The sequence below is a fragment of the Carassius auratus genome, chromosome 12 (assembly GCF_003368295.1).
Source record: "Carassius auratus strain Wakin chromosome 12, ASM336829v1, whole genome shotgun sequence".
Lineage (NCBI taxonomy): Eukaryota > Metazoa > Chordata > Actinopteri > Cypriniformes > Cyprinidae > Carassius > Carassius auratus.
This window is the reverse complement of record NC_039254.1, coordinates 138,660-154,007: the sequence shown is the minus strand read 5'-3', so window position 1 is coordinate 154,007 and position 15,348 is coordinate 138,660. Positions and strand designations below refer to the sequence as shown.

Genomic DNA, 15,348 nt, shown 5'->3' with positions numbered 1-15,348 from the left:
ACAAAACTTTAACTATGTTTAAAGTTCTGAATGATTCGTCAAATCATGTTCCATCATGAATCATGTAGCAACTACGGTATATGGCAAAAGTCTAAAGTCACTATATCTGACCAAAACAAATTTTTCACTAAAAACGTATTTTCAGCTGACAAAAACAAAAAAACCCCGCCAACTTTCACACAGATATTAAGTCACAGCAAGAGACAAGTGACGTTTGTGTGTGATGAATGATGCACCCATTCAGACACCTGCAGGGAGTTTTCCAGTGTTCCTTTCTTTCTTTCTAATCCGATCAAACACAATCAGCTGCAAATGATCACAGATCAAAGACAGGCCACAGAGATCCCTTAGCCTGTGGAAGGATGCCCTCATCCTCTCTCTTCCTCTCTCTCCCCGCTGAGATAATGAGACCATTACCAACATCTGCAGCTGATCGCTCCTCATGCATCTGTGCTTTCTTAAGCAGAACCTGAACGTGACAAACTCATGAAGAGGATTACAGCACTGCTGAGTCACAGAATAACACAGACAGACTTCTGACAGCACAAAGTCTGGGCCATTTCATTCTGACCACCTATTTCTGAGGCGGGTTTATTTGAAATCAGTGACATTATGCTAAAAATCTGTTCAGTTTGTGGTCTGCATGTGATTAATTCTTCCTACTGCATACTGCACATTACATAGAAACTTGTCCATCTCTTCTGACCGAACTTAACTCTCTTTCAACTAAACCTCTACTCTCTTAAATCGAATTAGATGATCCCACAGTGGGGCTTCGTGTGGAAAAATCAATGAAAACCCTGCAGTGAATTTACAACAGAATCTGAAGGTTTCCAAGAACTATGAGCAAACGCCTTTGGGTTAAAATAGCTTTTTGGATCTAAAGAAAAGCCCATAGCTGTGCATGGAGACCATCTGATCTGTATCAAACAACTACAAAATGACATTGAATTAATTGACTTTATACAGATTAGAATTGACCTATAACTGAATGTAAAACCCTTATGCATTGTTCTAACAACAAGTAAATGCATTTCTGATTTATGTTTATTATAAAACCCATCCTGAATGCTAGAAATCTTTAGTAACATTAAAAATGTCTTTACAGTCACTTTTGATCAATTTTATGCATCCATGCTGATTAAAAGTAAGAATTTATTTAAAAAAAAGAAAGAAATGGTATTGACCCCCAACTTTTTGTTTACATAATCAAGTTGCAATCAGACACCAATAATTAACTTAAATTCATGGAATAATTTAAGAAATTTTCTTGTTTTGTTTTCTTTTAAGCGATAATAGGATTTTTAAGGAGCTGCAGGAACTCTTTTCATAATGCAATCCGACCTCTCGTCGCTTAATGCTTACTTATAATGGACGGCTGTTTAATTGGTCTCACCACCCGCAATGTTTCACATGGTAAATTGGATTAACAGCACATGTAAGTACAAAACAGCATTTGGCAGGGGTTTAGTAGTGCCTTAAAACCTTGGAAGGGATGAGAAGGAGTCTTAAAATCTGCCGCTTGATCACAGACGTTCCTGACAGATGTTGCTCTTCTAATCACACATGCAGCAGAAGCAGATTTACAAGCACAAACTCTTGAAGGAGCAGCAAACTGACGTCTGAACCACAATCGGAGGTCCAAATCTTGGCCAGATCGATTCCCACAGGTGTGTTTGGAGGCAAAAGGGCCAATACTCCTCGGCTGTGGATTGTCAAAGGCCAAGAACAAGATTTATCCTTCTTTTCAAGCTCTAATTTGAGTCTGAGCTTAAAAACAAATATATTTACAAGCTATGGATGTTGCATAAGGTTCCTGTACCTTTGGGACAATTACTTTTCCAGTCATTTGTAAGGGTTTTTAAAAGGGATATAATAGAGAATGCATTCACAAAGAATAAAAAAAATAAAATGAAAATCAGTTAAAGGGGATTTTAGCCAAGAATACTTGTTAAAATAAAATTGCATGACCTTTTAAGACTTTCCCAGGACTGGAAATCACCGTATTTCCATTTTGAATGACTGTGGGAACCCTGTTTATAACTATAAAAATCTGCAGTGCATTTCCACCAAAAGGATCATCTAATACCTTCCAGAAACTACTAAACTGAACTTCAGTTCTAATGAATCAATCGATAATGTTTAACCATTAAACTGAAGAGGCCAATGAAGACCATGTGTCCTGCAAAATATGGGAGATTTATTAATTGAGCGGATGCATATATTCAAATCATCTTTTAAATGGTTACAAAAACAAACACATTAATCAAGAGGAAACTTTGGGGAAAATGGCAAAAGAAAACAGCAAAATACATTCTGGATTTATGAATGGAATCTCAGGGGATTCAAAAAATAATTTATTTTGTTATTTACTCACCCTAACTTTAGGAATATAGTCATAGGAAGCACTTTAGGACCTTTTTGGACATTAAATGATCATTTTTGGGTGAAGTTAAACTCCTGCGCCATATCATCTTGCCACTACCATCCAAAATCCTAATTTCATCTCATTAGCTGATCATCTGACATCAGAGAAGATCTCGTTCCAACACAACACACATTCAGACAGGAAACTGATTAAAATAGAAATTAAAATGACAAACAACTATAAATATTTCCTCACTGACAAAGTGTTACAATGTTTCTGTGACCATTTTCTCATTTATTTTTCAATTATTCACACGAGCAGAGACCAAACAGAGCGAAAGATTAGCAATTTTGTGTATGGAAGAAAAAAGAGAAATAATTCTACCTTTCATGCTGTGGAAAGACGACTGCAGCAAAGCCACTAGCAGAAAAAAACTAATCAAATCATCAGTCACTAGGGTAAAAAGACACAGCAGGGCGCCATTGTTTTCCCTGGTCACTTTATGCTTTGTGTTCTCGCAAGATAGAAAACTAGAAAGAGACACGGCAGGGGTGGACAGAGGAAAAACAACAGCACAGGTTCTCTTTCAGGAATAGAACTTAAAGGAATAGTTCAGCCTTATATGAAAACCCTGTCATTTTTTTACCCACCCTCAAGTCATTTTAATCCTAAATCATGTTTTTTTTTCTCTCTCTTTTCCATATACCAGCACTTAAAAGTCATCTGTCAAACTCCAAAGAGGACAAAAAAACACCATTAAAGCGTTTTAAAAACAGGCCATACAATGTGTGCTAAATATTCCTAGTCTCAAATCAGCAGACTGAGTTTAAATCTTCATTTACTGATTTCAAAATAATCAGAAAAGCTTGGAAAGTTTTGCCTGAATTCATGTACAAAAAAGTGTGCATAATTATTTGTGCATTTTTTTTATAATTATGGTAATTTTTTATTAATTATTAAAAATTATTTAAATAACAAGTGGTAATATTATAAAATATGTAATTAATAAAAAAAAGTATATTATAATTATAATATAATATTATGCTATAATAATACTTTTTTATGATTTATATGATTTATTAATTATGTGTAATATATATATATATATATAATTAAAATCATTTTATAAGTACTTATTATTTTTTTAATTATTACAAATATACAATGATTTAAATGTGTTTTTGTAATATTTATATATATATATATATATATATATATATATATATATATATATATATATAGATAGATAGATAGATAGATAGATAGATAGATAGATAGATAGATAGATAGATAGATAGATAGATAGATATAGATATAGATATATAATTTTATCAGCAGTAAACATTAACATAAATCAGTCTCTAACCAACCTAAGTTACTAAAAAAAACTTGCAATATTGCACACAAATCACTTGGACTACTTTTTTGGTGTTAGTGTGTTTGTTTTTGAAATAAAGATGTCATTTTTGGGATGAAAGAGCTGTGTAAAGATGCTTAAAGAACGTATACACTCCTTTTGTGTTCTGCACCAAAAAGAAAACAGCATGAATTTCAGTTTGGAACAACTTGGCAGTGAATCATTAAGGAATCAATGATTTCTTTAACACTGCAACTCTGCCAGCTTTAAATGAAGAGCACATGAGTCTAATTTTATTAACATGCTGAGGTAAGACACATCCAGACTGGCCCTTCACTAGAGAGAGAAAGACAGACAAAAGAGAGGAACAAACAACGAGGGAGGCTGGACAAAGTAATAGTCCAAATTATTTCCCAGGCCTTGGCTGACTAACTGTGAATTCAGCTGCAGTGAACTTGTGCACATCTTGTCAAGGACAAAGCACAGTTTTCTCATGCTTCCTTGGGAGAAATCAGGTCACGGCTCGTTCCAGAGCGTCTCCTCTCACACAGAAATTAGTTCCTCTTTATCATCCTGCACATCTGCTTGTCCTCTTATCTGATAATTGGAAGATGGATTAGTAATGCAGAGTCTGTATTAAAGACCTCCGTTTAGCGTTCTCCATGGATAATACCTCAAGATCATGCAGCTTGTTGAGGAGAGGTGTTCTGTTACCTTAGTGAGCAATTAGATATATGATTGTGCCAGGTGAAAGATAAAAGAGATGATAAAAATTCCACAGATTTACATCTAGAGATCAGAATATCCTAGAGCCCAAAGACTTTCTGACTGGAGAAAATAAGATGCACACACACCACATAGCAATGAGGTAAAAGCACCTCTGCAACAACGTAGCAACTGCAGAACATCTACCCAACTACCCAGGTTACCCTAGCAACAAAAACTTCTCAAAACACCTTAGCAACTACCTAGCAACAACTCAGTGTACCATAGCAACCAAACTTCTCAGAACACTTTACCAACCGCACAGCAACGACCTGGCAACCAACCAGATCACCCTAGCAACAAAACTACTCAGTACACTTTAGCAACTGCATAGAAACACCCTGGCAAACAACCAGATCGCCCTAGCAACAAAACTACTAAGAAAGCTTTAGCAACTGCATAGCAACACCCTGGCAACCAACCAGATCGCCCTAGCAACAAAACTACTAAGAAAGCTTTAGCAACTGCATAGCAAACACCCTGGCAACCAACCAGATCGCCCTGTCAACAAAACTACTTAGTACGCTTTAGCAACTGCATAGCAACACCCTGGCAACCAACCAGATGGCCCTAGCAACAAAACTACTTAGTACGCTTTAGCAACTGCATAGCAACACCCTGGCAACCAACCAGATCGCCCTGTCAACAAAACTACTCAGAACGCTTTAGCAACTGCATAGCAACACCCTGGAAAACCAACCAGATCACCCTGGCAACAAAACTACTCATTACGCTTTAGCAACTGCTTAGCAACACCCTGGCCATCTTTCAGAGTAGCATACCAGCTGCATAGCAGTGCACTGCAACTATTCAGAACACTTTAGAAACCACACAGAAACGACTCAAAAACCACTAAAACTGCACAGTGTGAAGTCCACTGAGATCATTTTGACTCCTGAATCAAACATCTGCTCTGGAACTGATGGAAAATCATCAGCCAAAGGACCATAAAAGAGAAACCGACACTCATACCAAACCCGATTATTTAAGGTAAAATATTCTTCTCTCTGGACACGACAGACATTACATTGCCAAACGCATTTCAGCTATTATAGAAAATCTATTTTAAGAACTTATAAGCTTTCAAAGAATGTTCTGGGTTCAGTACATGTCAAAAACAATGGACAACAAACCAGAGCAAACTTTTGGCTTTTGGCTAAATTCTGATATTTCCTCCCTCAAACCTGTATGAATTTCTGCCTTCAGTGGAACACAAAAGAAGATATTTTGAAGAATGTTGGTAAGGCTTTATGGTCACCATTGACTTATAGACAAAAATACAATTCAAGTCAATGGCTACCATTAACATTCGTCAAAATAGCCTCTTTTGTGTTCTTTTGCATAAATGATGAAAGAAATTCCATTTTTGGGTGAACTATCCCTTTAACTGATGTGACCTGTTTTAGATGTTTCCTAAATCAGTTTAACTTTTTCCCCACCATTGATGGAATTTTCCCTCATTTATGAAACAACTCGCTATAGACTGAATTTTGTGGGTTTCCGTGTTTGCATTCTTACACGGTAGGAGGCGCTATTACAGATCTTCTGAAAGAGTACTGCATCTCTGCATCAAAACACAGTGAAGAAGAAGCAAAAACAAGTGACCACGAGGGCCACAACTTCCCCTTTATATCCCAGCATATAAATCAAAACTGCCTAATGTTACCGAACGAAATGTCGAATCCTAGAAACTTTGGTGGTGTTGATGGAATCATTCCACTTCATCGTTTGGATCATTTTTGTTCAAAACTTTGTTTTTTTTTATTAAACTTGCGCACATTTAAGTGTTAATAAAACAAGAATGCATGAAGCTAGAATAAAAGCTAGAAAAAAACCTGGTGGGGAAAGAGTTAGTAAAAAGTCAGTTTTGTCATCAGCAGGGTGAGTGCTCAAGCATAACAGGGTCAGAACCTAGTATCTAATTTCTAAATGACTCACAGGAATAAACTAAACATCGCTGGTGTGATGGGAGAACTGTTGACTAAGAATGCAATAATCCATGGAAATATTCTGAGGCTGATGTAATGACATCCCATGGCAGGGCAGAGACTGCACCCAGCTCTTAAGCTTTAGCTAACGAGGAGCGTTACACCCTTGGACCGGACGAAGGCCGCTTGCCTCATCGCAGGGATGAACTATTCCAACATGAGCTGGAACGAAGGCAGGCGCAGGAGACTAGGTCACAGAAAACACCTGAGGACCAGGAAACTGCTCAGCTGTGACTGGACGGAGAGGAAACTCACCAGAGGGGGGCAAGAGGTCAGGGGTCAAGATGTCACATGACTTACAGTATTTCAACACACAAGGACAAAAGGTCACAACAAAACCCTCAATTGTGCAAAACATTCTTGCTTCAGCAAAGGTCTCAGAGAATGAGCTATCTAGGAAGAATGAATGAGAAATGAAAAACATTACGGGGCCTATTTTAACGATCTAATCGCAAAGTGTAAAGCACACAGCGCAGGTGTAGTGCAGACTTAGGGCGCGTCCAAATCCACTTTTGATATTTCAATGGGCGGAAAAATGGTTGGCGCGCCCGGGCACATTGTCTAAACGGGTTGTCCCTATTCTCTTAATGAGTAATGGGTGTTTTTTGGGCAATAAACCAATCAAAGTCTCATCTTCCATTCCCTTTAAGAGACAGTTGTGCTCGTGCCGTGACGGATTTTCTATTTACATCGTGGAATTTGGCAAATGCAAAGACGCGTCTACGAGATGAAAAGGAGCTGCTCATGTGCAAGCAAATAGATAGCCTAATTTTGATACATGCAATGACTATCCATTATGACATGTAGACATTTTTATAATTAACTAGCCTACAAAAAAATCTTATGCATTGCAATCCTTTAATGTTTAATATTTGCAATATTTGTGTGCTGCTGTGCGTCCCTGTGTTTAATAAGCACAGCGTATACGCGCAGTGTGGACCCGTCTGTACTAACACGCTCTTTAAATAACAAAGAAAAAACATTGTGCCAGATTTTAGACCAGGTTTTTGTTGGTCTATGGCGCAGTATATTTTCAGCTCCTTAAAATAGCAATGCATCTAAACACGCCTTTTTTTTAGACATGGGCGCACAAATGGGCGCAAATTCATTTGCTAATTAAATGACGTAGCGCTGGACGGGAAAATGCGCACGGCGCCGGACTGAAATTAGCAAACACACTTGCGCTGCGCATTGCGTCGCATTGTGCCGGGAGTATGATAGGGCCCAATGACTCAAAGCAACAACAGATCAACCAGAAGTAAAAGAACTGGTCAATGTTTTTCTGGCTTTAATTTAAACAAGCACAAGTTAGGAAATAATACAGCTATAAATATCATATTTTCTGTATATTTTTTTTTATCTCTATCTTGTCTTGTTGTTGTGGGAATTTGTGGGTTGCATTTCAGATATTATTTTAAAAGGAATTTCTTCATATTTATTTATGAATGTATCCTTGATAAACATATTTGAAATACACCCACATGCATTGCTTGGACACTGATTTTCACAGTTTACGACTAATTAGAGATCTCAATTATGTAAAAAAAAAAAAAAAAAAAACCTTGATACTGTAAAAAAAAGTTTTGTCAGAAAACCTAAAAATGCACTCATGTTCAAATTAAAGGGTTTTATGCAATTACATTTTGTTTTGTTTAATTGACTAAATCAACACCCACAAGGCATTTAAATGGTAAGATAAAATAGATTTATATCCTTGAATTGTTTCTCAGATTTTTTCAGTTTCTTAAGCAAAACGAAAATAGACACAATTAATTTTTTTTTCAAGTTTACTGTTCTCTTTTTTTTGGGAGAAACATCTGAGAAGCAACTCTGCTAACAAAAATACGGTAAGGTATGAAAACGTTATTCTTAAATGTTCCGTTTCAAAATGTCCTGTTTTTAGATATTTTAAATCCAATTATGCATTCCACTTATTTTGCAAACATTGTTACTTTTTTTTGAACATTCTTAAATAAGCAGTTACATTTAATAATGTTACACGGAATTCCAACTAAAACAATTCTGAAAAAAGGTTGTATTAATATGAATTAATACGTATATGTATTAATAAAACTATGTGTTAATAAATGTTTTGTGTTAACATTTAAAAACATTATTAAAGACCAGATAACTTTGAACAAACAAATTATACTTGTATAAACCTTGCCGGAACGTTCTGAGGTCTGACCATTTAATCTCATTGTTGTCTAGGAGAAACAATTGATACATCATTTCAGATTTTTTTTGTTCTTATGCATATGAAATTTAAAATATGATATTTATCAGTGATGTATTTCTCCATTCGCAGTTGTTGTACTTTTTCATGCAACAGCATGAAAACATCTCTTCATGAAACAAAACCCACAACAAGAGCATACAAAACACAAACTCTCCTCTGAAGTGAGGGATCTTTGGGCACATCTGGCCGCATTAACACATCTGTCATCGTGAATGCAAACATTAAGAGTCTGGGCGTGTACGTTTCCTTAAATCACACTGCAACACCACACACTCTTACAGAAATCAAGAGCTTATTATGAGGCTAGCGTGTGCCATTCGTGACAAAATTCTCTGGTAAATGATCTCGGAGTAACTCGTTAACAATCAAAAATAACAAATCAAAGGTTTTTCGTAAGCACACGCAAATGTATCACCTAAATTTGCCTGGTCATCAGCTCCTGGACGGTTTCCCACAGATGCTAACACTTCAAACTCATTTCAGAAGTGGATTTGCTTCTCTCACGCTTGCGCAATGAGCATCACATAAAATAGAAATCAAAAAGCCTTTTTTATGAGTCCAACTTTCATTTTTGGTAGCGGGAGAGCTTGTGAAGTCATGGCCAAAGGTACCAAATTAGCCTGGATGTCAAGCCAAGGCCTAAACCCCTGTGATGCACCTCAGTCCCCAATCCATCACACCAGATCCTGGAAGATCTTTCATCTCCGTCTTGTATTTTGGACCCACTGTTGTTCTCCCTTCGGCTTCAGCGTTTTCACTACATCCCGTCTGACAAAGCATTTGGATGGCCTAGCTTTCAAACGGCCTCACATCTGCTAAAAGTAGCAAGAATATGATATATGAAAACAATCCTGCTCAGTGAGCCAGTCACAAGCATCTGGGAATAGTTTATTTACTGATTCATTTGAACAGCATATTAATATAAATATAAAAATCAATAAAATAAAAAAATATGTATTTATATTAATTATATTATATGGAGAGAAAGATGTATCAAAATGTTATGTTTAATTCACCGAAACACTTGTCAATATCATTATTAGTAATTATATATATAAGTATATAGCTAAAAATATTTTGCTAGCAATTTCTGAGTTATTTATTTTTTTATTTTTTCAATGTTGAAAGAAACATTTAGCAAAAAGGGAAGATCAAGACATCAATTATTCTTGTTCATGTCATTCAGACTTTCTTCTTTCAGTTGAATCATGTAATAGAAAAGATATAGGCTTGTAAATATAAAAACTAACTGGATTTTTCACAAAACTGGTAGAGAGAAAGACATGAGGGTGAGTAAATGATGGCAGAATCTTGTCTTTTTGGATGAACTAGTTCTTGTTTGCAAACATTATTTTAATGACACTGTGTTCTGCTGATGCAGAAATGATCTGCCATTCTCTCAGCATGCAAGTCAAATCTGGAATGGTTTTACTTGTTGGGTTTACTCCATGTGCTGAATCATAAGATGTCCAGTTGGTTGTGTGTCATGCTTGAACCTTGATTCCTGGAAACCCCAATAGAGCTCTGTCTAGACGAGTCCTTCGCTTCGGCTGGAAAAAATAGTGTTTTGTCCTCATAATTCACCTGATGCCAAATGAACAATGCATCGTGTCTGGAAGCATTCGAGTGTCCTTCACTCTAGCCCTCAAAACACATTTCATTGCACTGAAGGAGTATGTGGTTATGTCTAAATTACCAATTTTTCTACAAATGCAAATGTGTATGAATCACGGCATCTTCAACTCTGCACTGGAATTTATGACTTCAAACCTTCAGCCTCATTATTATTCTGATGCAGCAGATGAATGCATAAAAGAACGGTTTCTAAATAAATTAATAAAACACCCAGGTGACCTCTTTATTTACTCTTCTGCTTCTTCATTTACTATACACTAAAACGGCAATAACAATAAAATCAAACAAAACAAAAAATACATAAATAAATAGTTTATTTCAATTATTTGTATCATAACTAATAGATTTAATTTTTATTATTTAGTTTCTATAGCCTGGGCCAATAGGGCTTAATTTCTCAGTATGCAAAAGTGTTTCATTATATTAATTCATAACTATTTATGTTTTATTATATAATATATCACTACAATATATACAAATATAATAGTACAAATAATTGTATGACTGTGAAAATAATATAAGATATAATTATATGCATAAACAAAATATAAAACTAATTATATAACACTATATTTTGATAGTTGATATATTTTATATTTACATAAAACATGCAATTTATAGATAGATTTATAGGTATATTATTATAAAATAATTATAAATACAACAATACTAGTAACTGAATAACTGTATGACTGAAAATAATAAAAATAAATAATAAATAAAATAATAAAAAGAATCACAAAAAAATTATATATATATACACACACACACACACGTATGAATGAATGTATTTCTCTTTCTATAATTTATGTATAGTTAAATATTTCATTACTATATTTAATATAACCTATTTAAATAACAATATTTATATTATTTTATTATTATATTATATACTACTTAATAAATGTATAATTATATGTATAAAATAATGATAATACCTCCCAGTGTTTCCTTTAAACACACACACAATCACACACACACACACACACACACACACAGACACACAGATTATTTGAGCTTTACTTCAATGCAAAATCATCCTTCAGTACCACCTCTACATGTGTTTTCAGATCAGTTTAAGTTCCTCCGGTGTCAGTGATTCCTCACAAACACTCCTGCTGTCTTTCCCAGATACACACATGCAGTGTTTCCTGCAGCTCGAGTGTCAGTTCGTTCAGCTTTCATCGGCGTCCCCGTAGGGAACTCTCACACCCATCCGTCTGAAGCCAAACCCCAGACTCGTGCTCAGCACCGCACGACTCAACATCTGCTTTCTGCATGAGCGTGAGGGAAAGACTCCCACAAGCCTCTGCTCCTCTTTTATTGTGCTTTAAAGAGCCGAGCTGCTCAAGAGCAACCCGCCGCCTCAAACCGAACACCCCGAAATCAGCAAACAACAGGAAAAGCACTAAAGCAGGGTTCGGTTTCCTCAGCAGATCTTCAGGACTGAACGCCGGTCAAATGGGACGGAAGCAAGAGGTTTTGTTTGCTTGGAGTTTTTTGTCATCTGCAACCCCTCCAGACCGGCCAAAACAGACCGCTTATTCAGCACAGGCTGTCAGACCGACGGGCCCGCTGCACTGAGGTCAAAGGTCAAAGGTCAAGAGACTCTGCAGAGCGACAGGATTCTCTGTCTGAGGTCAGGCTGCGTATCAGAGAGCAGACAGGATGTGAGACAGAGAGGATGTCACACTCAAACACCTCTTTACAAATAAATATAAAGACACAAGCAAATAAAAGCAGACAGATTTAGATGAATATGTGTTTAGTGAAACAGACGGAGCTTTACACACACTTTCAGCCAGAGAGACTTAAAAAGAGGAACAAAAGCAATTCATCAAAGGGTTGACAATATTCGTAACATACAATGCAATGTGATTTAGACGAGATGAAAAAACAAGATGCAAAAGTTTTTGCTAAATAATTCACCACTAAGTTATTCATTTTTCCCTCATGATATTTCAAAAAGTTATAAAATAAATAAATAAAGTGATATCTTGTTTATTTTAGCATAACTAATATGTTTTAATTTTATTTATTTTTTTTAACTTGGAGCAATGGGACACAAATAAAAAATACATAATTATATATACAAACATAATATTGATTATACAAAATAACTAATTATATGACATAAAATTACATAGATATTATAATTTTACACACACGACACACACACACACATACAGTATATATACACACAGCAGAGCTCATTAGCATTTAAAGAAACATGTACTAAAACTGGTTGCAGTGAACAGAACAGAGCTGTTTTTGATAAAAGATTTGGGTCGAAGAGTGTTGTTTTACACAACCATTGAGAAATTTGAGAAAAATATGTTGTAGACTTTTCCATTAAGACCCTAATCATATCAACTCGTGGAAATGGGCATCTGATGACCGCTTTAACAAAAGCTATGAAAGTATATCAGAGATATTAATATATAGTGTGAGGAAGAGATTGAGATTTAAGCCACTGTACACTGAAAGTCTTGTCTTTAGATGAGTCTCGTCATTAGATGAGAACGTCAGTATACAAACACTGCTTAAGTCATGAAGACTTTTTTTTATTAAACTAATGCAAAATCCAATTTCATGTGCAAGAAGAGCTATTTATGGCCAGTGTTTTTCTGAATCCCCTCACTCACACCAAACATGAGCAGATCACTAAGCTTTGAGCAGAGCTAATATTTCTCTCTATCCACTGATGACTCATTATACAGAACAATGCAAATGGCTCCATTTCAACTCCCAGAATCCATCTTTTGATTCGTCTGGTTCATACGTCCACCTTATAAGGACAAAGAACATCGAGCTGGTCAGAAAAAAGCATGAAGTCAACTGTACAGAAATAAAATATGGAGAAATGTTGATGAAAACTGTAAAACAGCCAGCTTACATGAGTAATGCCTTAATGTCATTCTGTGCAAGTAATTTAATGCTTTAAAATGAAATCTAGTATCAAAAGAACAATTCTGCACATCTGTAATTCTGGCAGCACATTTAGTACTAAATAAAAAGAAGAAAATGCAACTAAAAGACACACACACACACACACCACATCAATTAACTCAGTTTTGAAACAACTACATGCTGTTCCTTTTAAATCAAATATAAGTCTAGGCCTAGAATAAAATATGCACAACATATACACATGCATATTTTTGTCAATAGCCTAAAAATTGTGTGTGGTGGATTATATAATTATGTGCATGATTTATTATTACATGAATTCATGTTTTATAGATATTACAATATATTTATGCATTAAATAATAATTACTTTTTTTCTAATTTTTGAACTTGCAAAAGTGTTACTTCATTACAGGCAAGTGATTATGGTAATACAGTCTTTTGTGCATGTACCATTGTTAGTAATGATGCAGCTCCTGACTCAGCTTTCATTAGTGCAGAAAAACAAGACCTGAAGAAGTGCTGAGTCTCATAACTGCTGGCTTACAGCGGTCATTATCGCAGGGAACCGGCTCCCTCCACATTACAATTAATTAGAGGGGAAACCCAGAAAACATCACATAACCCTCCAGATGCAGATCGAGGAGGAGGAGGAGGAGTGTTTGTCCTCAGTCTGCTTTTTTCTTAAGCATCCATTTTTCTTGTCTTTTGTATGGATGTCACACTCTCAAACACACTCTCTGCCTCATCTCTCGTTCTCATTTAATGACTCCGAACCTCATTGTGTTGCTGCTCTCGTCGTATTTCCAGCTTCTGCTGCTCGTGTTAATTCAGGGAGATTTCTCAATTCATTATTCTTCGAGTGGCCTAATGCTATTCACTCATGTGCTACGAGATGGTCAGAAAATCAGATTGCAGTTTCAATTGCGACATGATCAAGATTCAAAGCTCAGATATCAAGGTTGGAAGTCCCATCGAAACATCATGAGCAATGACCTTTTTGATTAAAGTAACCCAAACTTGCACTTTTTTAGTTGACTCTACAAACTGAATTCAGTTCTCCTTGAGTTGACACTGCATTAAATTAAAAGTTGACTCAGGTCTCTTTTGTGATAGGCTCCTCAGTTGACTGTTATTGACACAGATATTTTTTGGATCATGAATCAGTGCCTCTTTCTCTCTCTGTGCATCACATTACAGCTCTAGTTTTGCCGAAACTCTTTTTCCAGATGAATCTGTGTGTCTCTGTGGATGGCGCTGCTATAGAGCATTTTATCAGTACTGTTGCAGATGAAACGTGATTTTGTGAGATGTATAAAAGAAATGCCAATTGCTGGAGGATTGAAAGTAACAGAGAGTATTTACTCCACTATTTAACTATTTTTTCGTGTTTAATAGGAAACTGTTTAACACAATTTGAGAAGTGGTATTGCCCTTGAGACTGGGTAGGATTTAAGTTTGCATGCGAATCTTATCTCCGCTTCTAATGTTTCTCTGAATCAGCCTCTGTGTTTCATCACCCGCTCGGGTTTATCGCTTGATGATAATGCGAGAAGGTGCTGTTTTGCTCTTGTTCAGCTGTCTGACACATGGAGAGGTCGTGTCTCTGATAATACACGTCTCCAGCGCTCATGAGAGGCTTCGCAGTGAGATTGAGTCTCCTTTTCCACTCCTGTGTCTTTATCTCACACGCCCATCACGTTAGCATGGGAAAGCTGCAAAAATCACTTTTTGTTTCGCTTAAATTAAATACACAGGTCCAATTAAGATTGTGACTTGAGTATGCAGAATAATAATTGCACTTAACCTGTACACTAACATACTTAACATACCAATGTGCCCTAGTAAGTGCAACCCCATAACACACCTTACAATTCAATTCTCCCTACAATCTCAGAAACTACACGAGCGATGCCACCCCACTGTTCGCAAAATTACACTTTTGTATTTGACTAGGCAGATGAATAATGTACTTCGTTCTGTTCTTTGAAGAAGAAAAGATCCAATTTTAGTCCATTTCCAGGTCAGGTTATTCACTGAAATTAAATGTACTCATAACAATTAATTAGGGGCTTTGAATAAAATCG

The 15,348-nt window shown here is 36.0% G+C and overlaps 1 protein-coding gene across 1 annotated transcript in view; it reads right to left on the bottom strand.

The window, feature by feature from the left end:
• Positions 1-15,348, bottom strand: part of LOC113112136 (disintegrin and metalloproteinase domain-containing protein 12-like) — a 63,633-nt gene that overhangs the window by 47,369 nt on the left and 916 nt on the right. Inside the window, exons 2-5 of the mRNA XM_026277593.1 lie at positions 14,782-14,939; positions 11,565-11,798; positions 1,588-1,705; positions 321-469 (exon numbers count right to left, since the gene is read on the bottom strand). Coding sequence (XP_026133378.1) covers positions 321-469; positions 1,588-1,705; positions 11,565-11,798; positions 14,782-14,939 — 659 coding nt within the window. The remainder of the gene's footprint in view (positions 1-320; positions 470-1,587; positions 1,706-11,564; positions 11,799-14,781; positions 14,940-15,348) is intronic.